This window comes from Gnatocerus cornutus, chromosome 4 (assembly GCF_029298725.1).
Source record: "Gnatocerus cornutus isolate USDA-ARS CGAHR chromosome 4, icGnaCorn1.1, whole genome shotgun sequence".
Taxonomy (NCBI): domain Eukaryota; kingdom Metazoa; phylum Arthropoda; class Insecta; order Coleoptera; family Tenebrionidae; genus Gnatocerus; species Gnatocerus cornutus.
The window spans coordinates 19,472,901-19,489,819 of record NC_142236.1 but is presented as its reverse complement, the minus strand read 5'-3'; the positions used below and the strand labels follow the sequence as shown (position 1 = coordinate 19,489,819).

Genomic DNA, 16,919 nt, shown 5'->3' with positions numbered 1-16,919 from the left:
GTGTTGTCAGTGAGACTAATATTCAGCTGATCGCCGCCACACAGTGCCTGTCATTCTGAGAATGAATCTGTGTACAAAAATTTAAATGCATGAGATTTGATTAGAGCAGGTTCACCAATCTTTGTGATTTACTTTTCCATTTGCGATTAATTTATGTTGTTTAGCGCCCGATTTCAAGTCAGTGGCGCAAAATTGCATTGACGCAGTTGCTAAGGTAGCATCAGCTTGATTGGAATTGCTAAATCACAAACAACGTTTCTTCAAATGATAATAATTAATAAGAAAAAAAATGAAAAAAAATTAAAAATACTGTTTCGCAGATTGCAAGAGAAAATGTGTGGTCAACGGATTTAAAAAAATAAGTATTAAAAATAAATATCAAAATATCTGCTCCTTTTAGGCGAATGGATATTTTATGGAAATGTGAAAAAGCTACGAGTAAGGCCGTTTTCTCTATCTTAGCCTCACTCATACAACAATTATTGACGTCGTATGTTTTCTCAGTTGATATGCATAGAAAGGAGTTGTGATGTAGTCAGTGCGCATACATTTAGGTAAATTGTCAAATTTTAAACAGACAATTTTCAAACTTTCGCGAACAATGTTTAGAAAATGATTTCTAGCTATGTCTAACACATGGAAGCCTATTGAAGGATTTTGCTATGCTCCTCATCTAATGAAAATATGATTTTGAATTTGAATCAAGATATTATTCTGATTTGTTGGTTTTTCTTTAAAACTTGAATTTTTCTGTTCACCTTAAAAGAAACTTTCGGTTTTTAGGTTTTTAAAACAGTTTTGCAATGTCATTAAGCGTTCCATACATTTTGCATCCAATAATTTCGAACAAAACCATTCCTTCGATTAGTCACAAATATTGAAAATTCCTTTTCCTGGTTTTAGATGTTATGTTTACTCTATTCTAGAATTAGTATAATTAATAAAATTAAATTCTATTATGTTCAATCTATCTGACAATTATAATTTTTCACAAATAAATTTTAGTTTAATTATGTATATTATTATGTGTAAATACATTAATATTATATGAAACAATAAAATTCTGATAAAAATGTTGACGTTATTGAGAGTCAATAAATGTTATAGAAAAGAGCTCTAGGGGTGGCTCAGTAATTTATGCACATCTTTATTAGGGTGAACAACGCCAGAATGTGTGGCTTAAGCAAGTAACAAATTAGCCGGTGGAAGCGAAGGTGCAAAATAAGAGTGATGCGCCTGGTGTTTAGTGGAGAGAGATAACATCCAGAACGCCGGTATGTTTAATTTTATGAACATAATTTCCAGGGTGGGTTTGGATGGATATAATTTCTAATATGCGCGTGAGTGCTCAAAGAAAGAAGAAGATGCCGAAAGCTACCGGAAAAGGGGTCAATGCCTGAGTCTGAGCCGCTATCCAGCGATGGGGCAGGGGGTGAAACTCCCCCGGTAAGTTATTTCATTACAACTATTTGAAGCCGATAAGGCAGGTGGTATTTTCTTTTGTTGCGAGAATTCCGTGACTTCCCAGTTAAGTTCAACCCGGACTTGACTAGACAAGGGCGTTCCGGAGAAGGTGAGTCAAGTAGCACTATGTTAGTAGTACCCTTTCGAGAAAGAAATTTCGACTTGAGAGGGGTTCGATTCCAATGAATCTAACACTGAGAGCCGTGTTCTTGAACCGTTCGAGTCGAGACGCTGAAGCGACCTCGATCGAGACCGATGGAATAATCTTAAGTATGATATTGCGCATCTACGGAGTGGGGAGTGACGTCACTCGGAGAGTCGTTAGTTCACATGTAAGGCACGATTTTGTCTTATTGGAATCTGTATTTATCCTGTTTCCAGCTTTAACCGTTTTTCAAATTTTCTGTATTATATCTTCAAGATAATTCGTTAATAAAATAATAATAATAATTATAATACGCGACCTGAGAACTATAAGGTTCTAACTAACATTTATTAAATTGATCCAGTGTTCACGTTATCAGTGATATCTTTTTAATTTATTAAGCATTTATGTACAAAATGACAGGATTTATTAAAATCATTTTGGCTTGTTAAAATATTAACTCACTTCCTTTTTATACATGATAGAACAGGTTTAAAAAAATCGCAAAACATACAATTTAAATTTTCACAAAAAATCACTTAGAACCTTATAATTCTCACGTCGCAAATAAATACTAAAATGCGTTGTTCTATATTTGATTGCAATAGTGACAATCAGGGAAACTATGCTGAAAAGAATATCATTTTTTTTAGATTTTCCAAAGCCAGTGTGACAAGAAAATTGTGGGTGATTTTGTGTTTGATTCGTCGGTTTGATTTTTTAATTTAGAAAATGCCAGAATATGTTCAAACAGTTCTGTACAGAGGACTATGAGAGAAACTTAATATACGAACTGTAAAATTATTTACCAAAGAAGGGAAGAAAATTAAAAGACGAAGCTATTCCTTCTTTATTTCTTCCTAAAGGAAAATCACGCAAACCTTCAACAGCACGGAAAGAAGAAGCGTGCAAAAGAGATCAAGCCAAATTTGTGAAAAACATAATTGAAACGGAGTAAGTTGGTAACTCATCGCTAATAATTTTCTTACATTACTTTAATTTATTTTTATTTATGCAAAATATGAGGCCATTATTTGCTGAAAAATAGTAATTAATCAAACAATTTTTCTTTGGTTGTATTCTTTATAGTTTTGTCAGTTTTCTTCAATCAAATTTTTATAGGGAACTTAAGATCGACAATAACACGACGCCAACGTTTATTGACAATGTGCCTTCAACTTCAAAATCTATCGGGTAAATTTACACTTTCACCTAATAAGGAAAATCAGTTTTTTTTCAGAAATCATTTTTGTGTTTGCATGTTTTTGCATGTTGTCAAAAAATCAAATAAACTTTACTTTTTGTTTCGATAGCGTAAACACAGACTTCGAAAATGACTTGACAGCAAAAGTAGATTTGCTTAAAAGCGAAAATCAATAACTTTAGAAAAATTTTTAGAATTAATAAATTAAATTCAGTTTTAAAAGAAAGAAGAAATAAGATAAAAAGAAGGGAATTTGTGAAAATTATTAATTAATTTTATTAAGTTTGTTTTTGTAGCTTCTGATTTCTTTTTTCTAACTTGATAAAACTTTTTTTAAACTTAATTTATTGTTTTTTTTTTTGATCTTTGAAATGAGGGTAAAGAAGTACAGCATGGCTTAGCAATTTCTGCAGATTAAAAGGAGTACATGCAGGGTGTTCAAAAAATAGCGGACCAACTGATAAAAACGTCAAACTCTAAGACGCTGTGAATTGGAAATGCTGTTTAAAATTTTTATTTGAAGCTTTGTACGGGAGCAAAATAACTTTAAATATTGCGAAAAACGGCAACAGTGTTCAATTCTTTCGGTAATTATTAGGAGTATAATTTTGAGACCAGAGCAACACTTTGGTAATTACAATTATTAATAAATCATGTAATTGGTTACTATGGTTTGCAATTAATTTTGATAACACCTGACCAGTAAAAGTCACAAAGTAGATCAAGAACCATTTGTTCTCTTCTTGGTGTGCGAATAGTCTTCATGATCCTGATAAATTTGGTTCCAATCGGCCCATCCCACGTACCTGTTGATAAACTCGTTGAAAAGTATTCTTGGAGGGAATTTGCCAGTTAGAAAATTCATAAGCCTTACTGCCCCTTACTGCTTCTCGACTGTTTCCTTCAGGTGTCGGTATATTCAGCAAAATTATACATCATTAGAGAAATAAACTCCTCTAGTTTGTGACACCTAAAAAATGTTTGACTTTTCTAAAAAAAATGGTCATTGTCAGGCACTAGGCAACAATTAATTACTGAATTCTTGAAGTGAAATGTTGCCAGATTAATTTTGCGCTTTTGAGCTTAATTTTAAAAGTGCAAAATAACGTTTTGCATCAACATTTAAGGCATTTAAAGACTGTAAGTATGTAAATGTGACCCAAAACATGAACTCTAGTTAAATTTTGTAAACCTTGAGTTCATTATAAGGAAAAATTTGTGCCAAAATTAGCGACCCTTTAAGTGGCTGTAGATTTCCAACGAAGCACTCAATAATTGAAAAAACTTAATTTAGCTAGTAGTTATTATCTGAAGATTCACGTAGTGAATAGTTGGTCCGCCATTTTTTGAACACCCTGTATATGTTATGTTGACAATTTTAATTTTAAAAATACGTAATTTGAAATTTTTTTCGCATTATGGTTTCGAGGAGTTGCAATAAATACCATAATTAACATCAAAACCAAAATATTTTATTTCTACATCTGAGAAAATCACACCCTTGATTAGTGATTTCATTATTCTAAACTGATATATCTACGCTCGTATGCTTAATGAAATGTTTAGAACCTCATTTCAACAAAATTTTCACAAGCGACAATTATTTGGACTGTCCTGATCCGTAAATCTATAAACCTTCACTTGTTTTAACTGCCTTCATTCAGCATTAAAATAGAAAACGAATTTTAAAGTGTTCCTTAATTAAATCGATGTTGTGTAAAACATTGTTTTTAATAATATTATTTAATAACACGAATATAACACTTTTATTCCTGCTTTTAAGCACCGTAAAATAGCAATTCTTCCAACTGCTACTCTCCGAGTGACGTCACTGCGCGAGCTGGACGCGTTCGGGTTGCCTGAGTATCATATCTTAGAAATCTTTATATCATGGATGGAATCATTTATCGTCGTCTAAGTGGCAACTTACGCAATCTGAATTTTTGCAACTTTACAGGACAATAAAAAAACTGTTTTTTTTTTAGGTTAAATACATTTTTGGAATAGTAATTCTCCACATTTGTTTTTTATTGTGTTTCAAACGATCATTAAAAGTTTCAATAAAATAAAACAATTTTCTGAAGAAATACTTGAGATAGAGGGTGTTGCCTTAATTTTTGCCTGAGATAGAGCAAGTTGCAGTTTACGTTTTCAATACTATACAAACAACAAACAACTTTTTTTGTGTTAAATGACAAATCTCATCCTTTTAACCATTTCAATTGTGAATACAGTTGCGAGCATGGAATTTCGGGTATTGCTGTAATTTATGAACGGACCACCGTCGACATCGACAACCTTCTGGCATCGAAGGAGAGCATAACATAAATAGGCAACTTATTCCAAATTATTTTAAACATCACTCATAATCGCAATAAAGCTTAAAGTACATTCAATTCTATGTGACAGAAAAAGCTATAAGCGTTAATTGGTTGGCCATTTTTTTTCACTGTCTTCTGTAGATACAGATTAAATTAAAATGAGTGAAAAAAACGTATTAGTTCACTTGGAACATAATATAAAGAGCCATCGCTAACTTCCATTTTTGTGGATGTTCAATTAGGCAATTAGATTAGGTATAATTTCACAAACTCGCCGTATGTTAAAAATTATGACATTCACCATGCTATGTTGATATTGTTGTAATAATAAAAAACGCAGACACTTTTTTCATGCGTGTTCAAACCCTTGCGCTGACCTTTTTTTCGAATTAATTACATTACTTAAAAAAAAATGATTTTTTTTAATATTATTTAATGATCTGTAGATTTATTACTTTAAAATAGAAATCTTATGGTTATTGATGCTATGAGTGGATTATTTTAAATCGAATTAATAATTTTTTATTAATATATTTTTATAAGATTTTTTATAAGTATTGTTAACTTACGATATTTGCTTAATATGAAGGAACATAGGACGATCTATGTTGGAAGCACCATCAAACATTTTTCTTCTCGCTTAACACACTTTTAACTCAATCCGACATACACTTTTATTCTACCTCATTTTGAATTGAGAATGAAATAGCGTACGTTGCTTTTCATATTGAGATAGCGGATGTTGTCAAATTTTCGCGTAGAGCATAAAATGTAGCGAAATTCAAAAAACAGACTCCGTCACGACATTCCCCATGAAGAAACAATTCGAAAACAAGCAAAAACGAAAAATCGTCAAAATTGAGACAGAGGCAGTTGCCACTTAGACGACGAAATGAACGTTCGGATTTGGAACCGTTCCGTTCCAATGGGTTCTTCACTGAAGAAGATTCATTGTTTAGATCCGGAAACAATATAAACATAATATCAAACAAACCAGGAAAAGGAAAAACTGTTTTGTTGAAACATTTACATAATGTTTCTGACTTTTTGGCAATTTACTTTTCAACAGCTGATATTTTGGCACTTTGTCAAAGTACGAATGTTTCAACAGACGAATTTGTAAACTGTATTGTAAACAAACATTCAGATTTAAACAATTTTGATAAACAATTCTTACGTTTCCTCGTGCAAACCGGAAATATTACTTGTATGTGGGATGGTTTGGACGAAATTCCTGAAAACGATTTGCGCATTATGGCAGAATTTATTTTAAAATTTTCGGAAATCAAATCAAGACATTATATTGCATGTCGGTCGTATGTAGCACAGAATTTTGAAGACTTATTTTCAGTGTTATCCAGATCAATTACTGAGTTTAATGAGGATCAAATTGATTTATACATCCAAAACAGACTTGAAGGTATTTTGGAACCAGCAATATTAAAAACTGCAGTTACGCAAATTAAAAAACATTTTGACTTTACACAAGGATGCGACATTTTTGGTCTTATTCTGCATTTATTTATGTTTACTGAGCTCGTGATAAAAGATAGCAAGAAATACTTGAGTATCTTTGCTAAAGCAACTTCTTTTACTCTTACTGACTTGTACGACGCATTGTTACAAGAAAATGAAAACCTTTCATCTGGTAAAATCGATTCCTACCAGAAAACATCACTAATGGCAACTTTTGAGTTGGATTTTTGCCGCAATTTCATATTTCTTAACAAATACAAAAATTCGCAATTTTATGATGATAATTTTCGGTTCATTAGTTTCTTCAAGAAAAACTGCGGAGAAATACAGTTTATAAAGAATTTCTACACAGACTATTTGGCTGCAAGTTTATTGTTTAAAAATTATGAAACTCCATTTAATAAGTTAGTTTTAACATCAAGTACACAGCTGTGCGTTTTCTGTTTGATGAATTACTGGCGAAAATATCATTTCCTCACCTCGCGATTTTGTACAGAAATTTCGATGAACTTGATCTTAACGAAGAACAACTTAAAGCAAAAGACTTGGCCAATAGAAATTTACTACAGTTAACTTGTTCCTGGGGAGAAAGATATCCTATATTAGAAGTGCGGAAAGAGAATGAATTTTATGTTATCGAAGAAAAAAATGTTTGGCGGGCAAAAAGAGAGAACTCGAAATACCTCAAAATTCTTAACTTACTGGAGAAAGAAAGTATTACTCAAAGTGAAAATATTTTCGAAATGAATGCAGTCGCCTTTGCTGAAAATAGTGGATCTTTGATGGCTTTTCTTATGACGTTGCAAAAACAACAAGAAACTATAAGCAGTTACTTCAAACCAAAATCACTTAATTTGGTTTATACTTGCTTTTTTTATGTTGTGCGTTTGGGATATTTGGAATTTTTTAAGTTATTTAAAGATACAAATTGTATTGGAAGTGCAGTGGATAAAAATGGTCAGACGGCAATGATGTATGCTTCCGGCAAGGGACACGAGAAAGTGGTGGAGTTGTTGGTTAAATCGGGTGGAAACGTAAATGCAGTGGACAAGGACGGTCAAACGGCGATGATGTTTGCTGCTCAGAACGGACACGAGAAAGTGGTGGAATTTTTAATTAAATCTAGTGGAAATGTCAATGCAGTAACCAAGAACGATTGGACGGCGATAATGTTTGCTTCTCAAAACGGACACAGAAAAGTGGTGGAGTTGTTGGTTAAATTGGGTGGAGATGTCAATGCAGTGCACAAGGACGGTCGGACGGCGATGATCCTTGCTTCTCAAAACGGCCAAGAGAAAGTGGTGGAGTTGTTGGTTAAATCGGGTGGTAATGTAAATGCAGTGATGGAAGACGGTCGGACAGCGATAATGTTTGCTTCTCAAAATGGACACAAGAAAGTGGTGGAGTTGTTGGTTAAATCGGGTGGAGATGTCAATGCAGTGATGAAAGACGGTTGGACAGCGATAATGTTTGCTTCCCAAAACGGACACGAGAGAGTGGTCGAGTTTTTAGTTAAATGTAGTGGTGATGTAAATGCAGTGATGAGAGACGGTTGGACGGCGATAATGTTTGCTTCTCAAAACGGACACGAAAAAGTGGTGCAGTTCTTGGTTAAATCGGGTGGAGATGTAAATGCAGTGCGGAAGGACGGTTGGACGGCGATGATGTTTGCTGCCCAAAACGGACACGAGGAAGTGGTGGAGTTGTTGGTTAATTCGGGTGGAGATGTAAATGCAGTGATGAAAGACGGTTGGACAGCGATAATGTTTGCTTCCCAAAACGGACACGAAACAGTGGTAGAGTTTTTATTTAAATCTGGTGGTGATATAAATGCAGTGATGAGAGACGGTTGGACGGCGATAATTTTTGCTTCTCAAAACGGACACGAAAAAGTGGTGCAGTTGTTGGTTAAATCAGGTGGTAACGTAAATGCAGTGATGGAAGACGGTCGGACAGCGATAATGTTTGCTTCCCAGAATGGACACCAAACAGTGGTGGAGTTGTTGGTTAAATCGGGAGGTAGCGTAAATGCAGTGGACGAGGACGGTTGGACAGCGACGATGTTTGCTTCCCAGAACGGACACCATAAGGTGGTAGAGTTGTTGGGTGGTGATTTAAATCTAGTGAACAAGAACGGTCGGACTGCGATGATGATGGCTTCCCACAACGGACATGAAAAGGTGGCGGCGTTGTTGGTTAAATCAGATTTCAGCTGATCGTCGCCACATAGTGTCTGTCTTTTATTCTGAAAATAAATACGCGTAAAAAAATTAACTTTTTGGCCTCATGAATTGTAAACGTCAAATTAACATTCAATTGACAGCTTCAGAAACACTAGATTTAGAAGCGCCCTGGACGTTTACACACGCCGTGCTGTAAAAATTGCCCAAATCGTCTGCTCTTCACATGCGTTTATAAATTAAAATCACTTTACCATAATGAAGATTGATCACCAAAGTGGAATCTACCTAAATTATTATCTCAATTAAGACAATATTTCTATTTTTAAAGTAATATTAAAACGTTTTTATACAGCGCCATCTTGTGTACTTTTTGTGCACCAACTACAAAATTGACAGAATTGACAGATGATGAAATTTACAAATGTCAAATGTGACAGTTCCCATAAATTTTGAAAATTCCAATTATTTAAATTAAAATTTTTCGGCCAAAAAGTTTAATACAACTCTTGTGCGTTAACCATTTTACAGCGCGAAATGTAAGTTACCACACGCGACTGTAAATAACTATTAAACTATCGATTTAAAATTAGGTCAAGTTTACCAATTACAAACGTTGCTAAGTTACTAAAAATGTTTCTTAAAATATTAATAATAATTATTAATAAATCGTTTGTGATTTGAATTACTCTATAAAGTCCACAAAATTTAAAAATTATCAAGGAAAAACTAGTCTCTTATTTGATATTAAAAGTATAAATCAATGCAACAATTTTATATTAAAAAAAATAACCCAAACGGTCTGTAAATCGATGAAAAAAAATTCAGTGCCACAAATACGTTTAGTTCAATTCAGTACTTCTATCAATCTCCGATTATGTGTTCTTCGTCGTTTGGAAAAGCTCGACGAAAGGACGGGGAAAAAATCGGTCCAGGAGGAATTTCGATCCAAAGTATGTCACCCGTTCGCTGGTATTCTCGCTTCAAAAGAGTGGTTTCGCCTGTACATGTTTTTTTTGTTTTTTGACACAAACTAAATTATATTCTTTGAAATTTAATTTTTGACATTAGAAACGTCAACTGCCAATTTAGTTGCTGCTCTCGCCAACTGTCACGTTACTTCGAACAAAACCATTCCTTCGATTAGTCAAATATGTCGAAAAATCATTTTCCTGATGTTTGATGTTATGTTTACTACATTATATATATCAGAAAATTATAATTATTATCTGTAAATACTTTAATAAATATTATTAAGTAAGTATATACACCTAGTTGGGACAAAAACTTCATTCAATTAATTAAAGAATACCACAGATATGTTGATCAGAATTGGTCAATATACATACTGTTTACTGGAGCACCCAGTAAACCAAATGTCCCAACCTTTTTTTTGTGTGGTCCCACATCAGTCATCCTTCACCGCCACCACGCCCTGTGAGGGTGTCGGTGCAGGTGGCTTTTGTGGAGACCACAGCTTCTATCACCAGTCCTGTATCAGCTGTCGACCAATAAACTCTAATCACACATTTGAAATTTTCTATAATTTCTGGTCCTTCGAGCAACTTCTAAAAATACGTTTTACTTTCAAAACACCATACAGTCCGCAATTGCAACTAACACATACTGTCCCAGAACTCGCGACCTAGAGAAAAATGTCTTATAGAGGCACTAATTCTAAATCAAAACTTCGAAAAAAAAAAAAATTTTACCTCAAAAAATATTCGAATTAAGCCAAAAAACAGTAGCCAATTCCGAAGCTGAACAATTTGAATATCGGTAACTATGGCTTTTTACCGATTGGTTGTAAATTTTTTATCTTTTCTCGAATACTATTAAACTTAATTGATCTTTGTATTAAAATTTACCATCTGTATTGCTGTTGGCACCAACCCCTTGTTCTCTGGGTCATAAGTTCTGGGTCACCTGTATTTATTCGATTGGAATACATAAATAACCGTGTTAACTTTCGAAATGACCACCTTTAGCCTTTATGTAGGCTTAAGACGCATTGGCCATTCGTCAATGGCCGCACGCACATTTTTTTAGGGGAAAATTGGCCTCAGCCATTTCAAGGACTCAATGTTGGGGTATTATACAGTATGTCCCCGGATTGAGTTCACAAGGCAATGACAAAAGAATAATATTTTTTGCTTAATTTAAAATAAATAAATCTTTAATTAAAACTTTAATATTATCAAGCTGTGTACGCTACGCTACGCATATACCCGGTATATGGCTTACGATTATTCGTTTTTGAAGCGCATTTTGAACTTTGAAAAATCGTTCGACCTCTGTATGTATGCGTCTCAGGTAGAGCTATGGAGGTGACATCTTCGAATTTTGAAAAAATGAAAAATTTGACTTCAATTAATTAAAAACTGAAATTCCCATTTTTCGTTTTTAAGGAATATGAAGCAACCTACGAAGTTAAAAAAAATACCAACATGTGGAGAATTAAAACCTCTATGGAGGTGACATTTTTGTTTTTGTCATTATGCTTTAATTTTGAAGTTATTAATAAAAAAACAAATCAAAAATAGGCAACCAACAGTACAACTAACGCAAATCATCTTCTTCAAATCTCATAATTTACGACCGCTCACTAGGGGGTCACTGACGTTCCGCCCAATTGTAATAAACTGCTATCGGGTATAAGCAGGTAAAGACCCAACTGGCCGGTCTCGGCAACAAACATCGAAGACACTTGTAGCAAGTGTATTGAGAAATAATATTTTATTATCTCTGATACAGGGTCCGGCAACATTTGTGAAAATTGTCTTAGAGGTAAAATTTTTAAAATTTACATACGCTAATAGATAATCGAAGAAACTCTAGAAGATGACGCAAAAACTTGTTCTTTATTACCGATAGTTTTGGAGTCGCGACGCCTTAAAAGTGTAATTTTTATCTATTTGTAAGGGTTTTTGGAACCATTCAATATATATATATTTTTAATATAAATGTGTTAAAAATATTTCAATTGATTTTTTTTATTGTATGCAAATTGTGTTTAAAATTTTAGAAAAAATGCTGTTTTATCAGTAAGTATAGTAAGAAGCTATTTTTCAAAACTCAATAACGTGAAATTGTTTTTTTTTGGTAAACCTAATAATGTGTAAATTATTTTATTGTGTAAAATTATTGTTTATTCATTGAAAAAGCTCTTGCGAAAACACTGTGTCCGAATAATTGAGGTAAAGTTGAGCTAAGTTGAACAAAGTATCTCTTTTTTAATTCTCTGTACAAAATGATAATACATAGTAATTAAGGCAGTAAACCTTCATATTAATCCTGACATTGTAAGTGATTCATTAGCGATGGTAGGGAGCAAAGGTATCTTCAATTGCGTCAACGCAATTTTGCGCCACTGATTTGAAATCGGGCCCTAAGTTCTTATTTTTCAATGTAAATAATTAACTATTTCTATTTAGTGTCCAAAAGGTGCAACAATCAACGTTAATCAAAATTGAAGTGATTTGTAAAAATTTGAAGTAGTTTGTCACTGTCCGTCATAGTTTTGAAAACTAACTTGTTAAAACAGCAATTTATGCTCAAATTGCACAAGTTACATTAAATTTAAGATGAAGCTGGTCACAGTTATGTTAAAAAAACAATTCACACAAGTATTTACGCAAAAACATCGCTAAAAATTACTCTTCTAACGCATTCCAAATTTTTGCTTTAGATTGTTAAGCTTGATAAAGCGAATGCAAAATTGCAAATATTTATTTTTAAATTAAAAACGATTTTGAGGGTGATTATTACTGTTGCCGGACTGTTTTTCACCCAAAATTCAGTTATTTACGCATTAATTTTACATTTCGAATTTTCCAGTTTTAAACTAAAAGACCTTTTTTCCGCAATTATAAAATGAGTATTATTGGGAACATTTTCTATTTCAAAAACTTTATCCGATAACTGTGACTAAAAACCGCTTTTTACATTTTCACTTTCGGAACTATTCCTAATATTTTTCATCACCGTTTTTTAATAAAATTGTTGGCTCAAATCTTGGTGTTGACAAAAATTATCAAAAACACAATTTATTCCCAAACACCAAATTTCGTAAAAAACTGCTGACGCGCAAGTTTGATAAAAGCAACTGACCAACTTTAATCGATAAAACTCTAGAAATTTAAAAAAGTACATTGATTTACAAGTCGAGCACAGTAAAAAACACAAGTATCCAAAAATTGAAAGAATTTAAATATTTTTTCAAGGTATTTATTTATAGGTTTTGCGAAATACATTTTTAATTGCTTTTGGATGATTTGAAGTTTTGGGTTTTACAGTCTTTTCTTGAAATGAAAATTATGGTGTTACCTTCGACATATTTGAAAGCAAATTGTCTTATTGGTAACGTATAAAATCCACCGGTAGCAGGTAATGATTAGTTTATTAGAGACGAGGATTATTATGTAAAATTCGTACAATTAAACATTTTTTGCATAATACCATTAAACGCCAATTTTGCTTTTCCTGAGTGGTTATGGCTTAAAAAATATTAATATTAATTAAAATATTAATTTTTATTGATTAGTGGGATGTATTATTATGAAGAGTTAATTTTTAAATCACAGAAAACAACAGAGTCGAAAAGGTTCAAAAACTCATGTGTCAGGTAAAAAGTTTGGTTAAAAAAAAATTAAATGCGTTTTTCTCAAATAAAAATAATAAAATAATAAGTAATTTTAAAATTTCCCCGGCGACCAGTGAGGAAAAATTTTGGATCACATTTACGAAAATTACATTTTTCAATTAAAAAAACTTTCTTCCATTACGTACTATGGGAACTGGAAATTTGCGTATTTTATACATACATTTTCCATTAATTGAAAAAAAAAATTACGCCCGTAAAATTTTTGTCTACTGTAACCAGAAATTTCACAAGCTCAAAACGCAGAGAAACTCAAATCCTGATATTTTAACTCATCTTTGGTCCAACACGAATTTATTGTTCCAACCGCTGGGTTTCTTAGGAAATGTGCAGGTCAAGCGACCGTTTCCATAAAGTTTATGATCCCCTCATTACCAAATCCTCGGTAATCCCTTTTGGCAGCTGTCAATCAAAGGTGTTGTTAAAGTTGCATACTTTTCAAACACGAAATTTTCGGGCAGGCTCATAGACCCTTAAAATCGAAAAAAACAAAAAATAACGAAGAACTTTTTTATTTTTAATTTTGCAAAAAATGTCATGTAGGAATGAAATTTGTTCTTTAACTCAAACCAATTTCTACTATTTGAGTGACCAATTACCTGTTTTAGCACATAGTTCAATTCTAACTCGTAATTCGTTAAGTCTCTTTCGAATTTCCTCAATTATTGTTAAGGATGCAATTGCATTTCTTTTCCAATTTTTTGATACTTACACATAGGGTAAATTTTCCTTTAATCTTTAACGCACGATTTGATATTGTGAATCCACAGCCTGCTATTATTTAAATACGATTACAAAATTTAATAAATAAAAATAATGAAAAAAATAATTTTAGGAGTACAAACTAATAATTTTGAAATTTTAATGGCAGATTTATCTGTTTAGAAATAAGCAAAAAAATTTATTTCTTTGTAATTTTTTTTGTAAAATGGAAAATAAACTTTTTTTTCCTCTTGTGAACTCAATCCGAGGACATTCTGTACAGCTTGTGGTATTTTGATATTTACGAGGAGACAGTTGCCTTGGCCTGGGATGGTATTCTTATTGTAGAGTGCAAATCTGGGTAGAATTAGAATTTGGGTAGACTCTCAATTTATGCACTTCTTCAAAATCTATTCGGTTGCCACAAATTTTCATGATTTTCTGGTCTTAGCTTAAACGAATTTGGTGAAACTATACTAACGAAATTCGGTAGCTTGCGTGGTTTTCGTTTTATGTGCGGGTGCCTAATTTTATTAGAAAGTTCAAAATTTATCTTGGTACTTACTATTGATCAAAATTAAAAATTTACTTTTATAGAAACAAAAGTGAATTCTATGAAGAAAAATGAACGTTAGAATAATCAATGATTGTAAAAAATAAATCAGAAATTTAAAAAATTAAAAATTACATATTTAATTAAAATTAATATTTAATTCCATCAAATGTCAGCAATCAAACTTAAATGCGACATTAATTTAATTGCAATCAACTTATAGTGGGAACGGGGTCATTGATTAAGAATACAAACATTGATTCAAAATTTCTTTCAATGTTTTTCAAACTATGTTTAGTCGACTCACTCTTCATAAGTTGTCGAGTAAGCTGTAAATAAAATTTGGTTGACTGACACACCCCTGTACAAAAACTGACCGCTAAGATCTCAAGCAGACCAACCCAAAAGTTCTAGGGGTAAAATGTATTGTTGGGTGCATATTCTGTTTATACCATAGAGCATTATTTTTGGACGCAAGTGTACTCTACCTACCCTAAAAGAGGGTAGCACATTTACACATCAATACAAAATCGTGTCAACTTTTCATTATACAAGCGATTGATAAGAAATTGATTCCCAGAAACCGTCATACCGACTTATAGACATTATATGGATTATCTGATAAACAAGAGGATTTCGTTATTGATTTATTGATAGTTTTATAGAAAAAATGTTTGGCTTTTCCAAGGAAAAACTAATCATTTTATGAAGCCTTCGCAGTATTAAAGACCATCTTCTGTTCAGCTATCGGAATTGGCTATACATATAAAATATTCTCGTATACTTTTTACCACATCTTTAGATTGATAAGGGATAAGTAACCTTAACTATGTCCGTATTTTATTAAAAAAGATTGGTTTTTGTTGTAGTGCGACATAAATGCTTTAATGTTAATTATTGTTCTTTACTAAAAATTTATCATTTTTACTATCAATTTATCATATTTTAAACTCCATTAATTTGCAGTTATCTAAAAAATTTGGGATTTCGATTTTAGCCATTTTCTTAATTACCAAAACTACAATGATCCAGAAATGACAATTTATTTTGGATCGTTTTTAGTTTCGTTAAAATTGTGACTGTGGTAGATAAAGCATAATATGTAACTCGAACATAATGACCGTATGATAAAAGTTGCATCGGGACAATTTCCTAATTGTATGCCCACAATTTTTCACCTGTGATTGTAATATTTAATGTAGGCAACCAACAATACCGGAGCCAACTTCACACTTATCCTATCATAATAACAACAAATTGGCGGGAAACTATCTGACTTTAAGGTTATTTCCTCACCTTCCAAACCTCCGCAATGTTCGGTGAGAAAGCTTACCTCCTCATCAAAGAACTGGACCGTAATCGCCTGGCGTTGCCCCCATACAACGTAAGTTTTCATCTCCTCTTCCAAAGTCTCCACTCTCATTTCAGACCGACTTGATCAACGAAGTCAACAACGAAATCAAACAACTCGTCTCAGAAAACCAAGAAGATGCGTAAGTAAGTCTTCTTCCACTTCTCCAATCAACAGACTTTTCCAGGAATGCTGCAGAAGAGAGCCGTATTGGCGACAACACCTCTTTGATCCCCACGATGAAGATCCGCCATGCTGCCATCAAACGCAACTTGCGGTGTCTCCTCGCGTACCACTACAACAGATTAAAACACCTGAAAACAATGCGGTGGCAGTTTGGGAGTGTCTTACCACCAGACGTAAAGGCGAGTTTGAGCCAGTCGGAGATTGAATGGTTTTCCAAGTATTCCAGCTCGTTGATGCATTACATGAGGTCGATAGGGGAAGACGGGGGCATCAACCTGGCCGTGGACCTGAAGCCCCCCAAATCTCTTTACATTGAAGTGCGGTGCGTTGTTGATTACGGCCAACTAGAACTGAATGATGGGTCAATCTTATTACTGAAACGGAACAGTCGGCACTACTTACCGAGGACTGAGTGCGAGGAGTTGATTAGACAGGGCATTTTGGAGCACGTAGTTTAATAAAATTTTTGAATTTGAGTCTGTCAATTCGTACCAACACCGCGCGGCGAAAATCCCAACGTTCTGGTAATGTCACCAAACACCCCCAAAATCCCTACACGTGACGCTGACATAACCTCACACTCGACTCATTTCTTAGCTAATTAAACAATTAATTACAAATTATTCTCCTCTTCAAACACATCAACTAATTGGAATTTAGAACAATCAGTTTTTGAA

The 16,919-nt window shown here is 33.2% G+C and overlaps 1 protein-coding gene across 1 annotated transcript; it reads left to right on the top strand.

Annotated features, from left to right (window-relative positions):
• Positions 1-15,985: 15,985 nt before the first annotated feature.
• Positions 15,986-16,718, top strand: LOC148176604 (DNA replication complex GINS protein PSF1-like). Its single transcript, XM_088034776.1, has 3 exons — positions 15,986-16,089; positions 16,134-16,198; positions 16,244-16,718. The coding sequence occupies exons 1-3, from the start codon at positions 16,018-16,020 to the stop codon at positions 16,698-16,700; spliced, it is 594 nt and encodes a 197-aa protein (XP_087890902.1). The 5' UTR covers positions 15,986-16,017; the 3' UTR covers positions 16,701-16,718.
• The last annotated feature ends 201 nt before the right edge of the window (positions 16,719-16,919 follow it).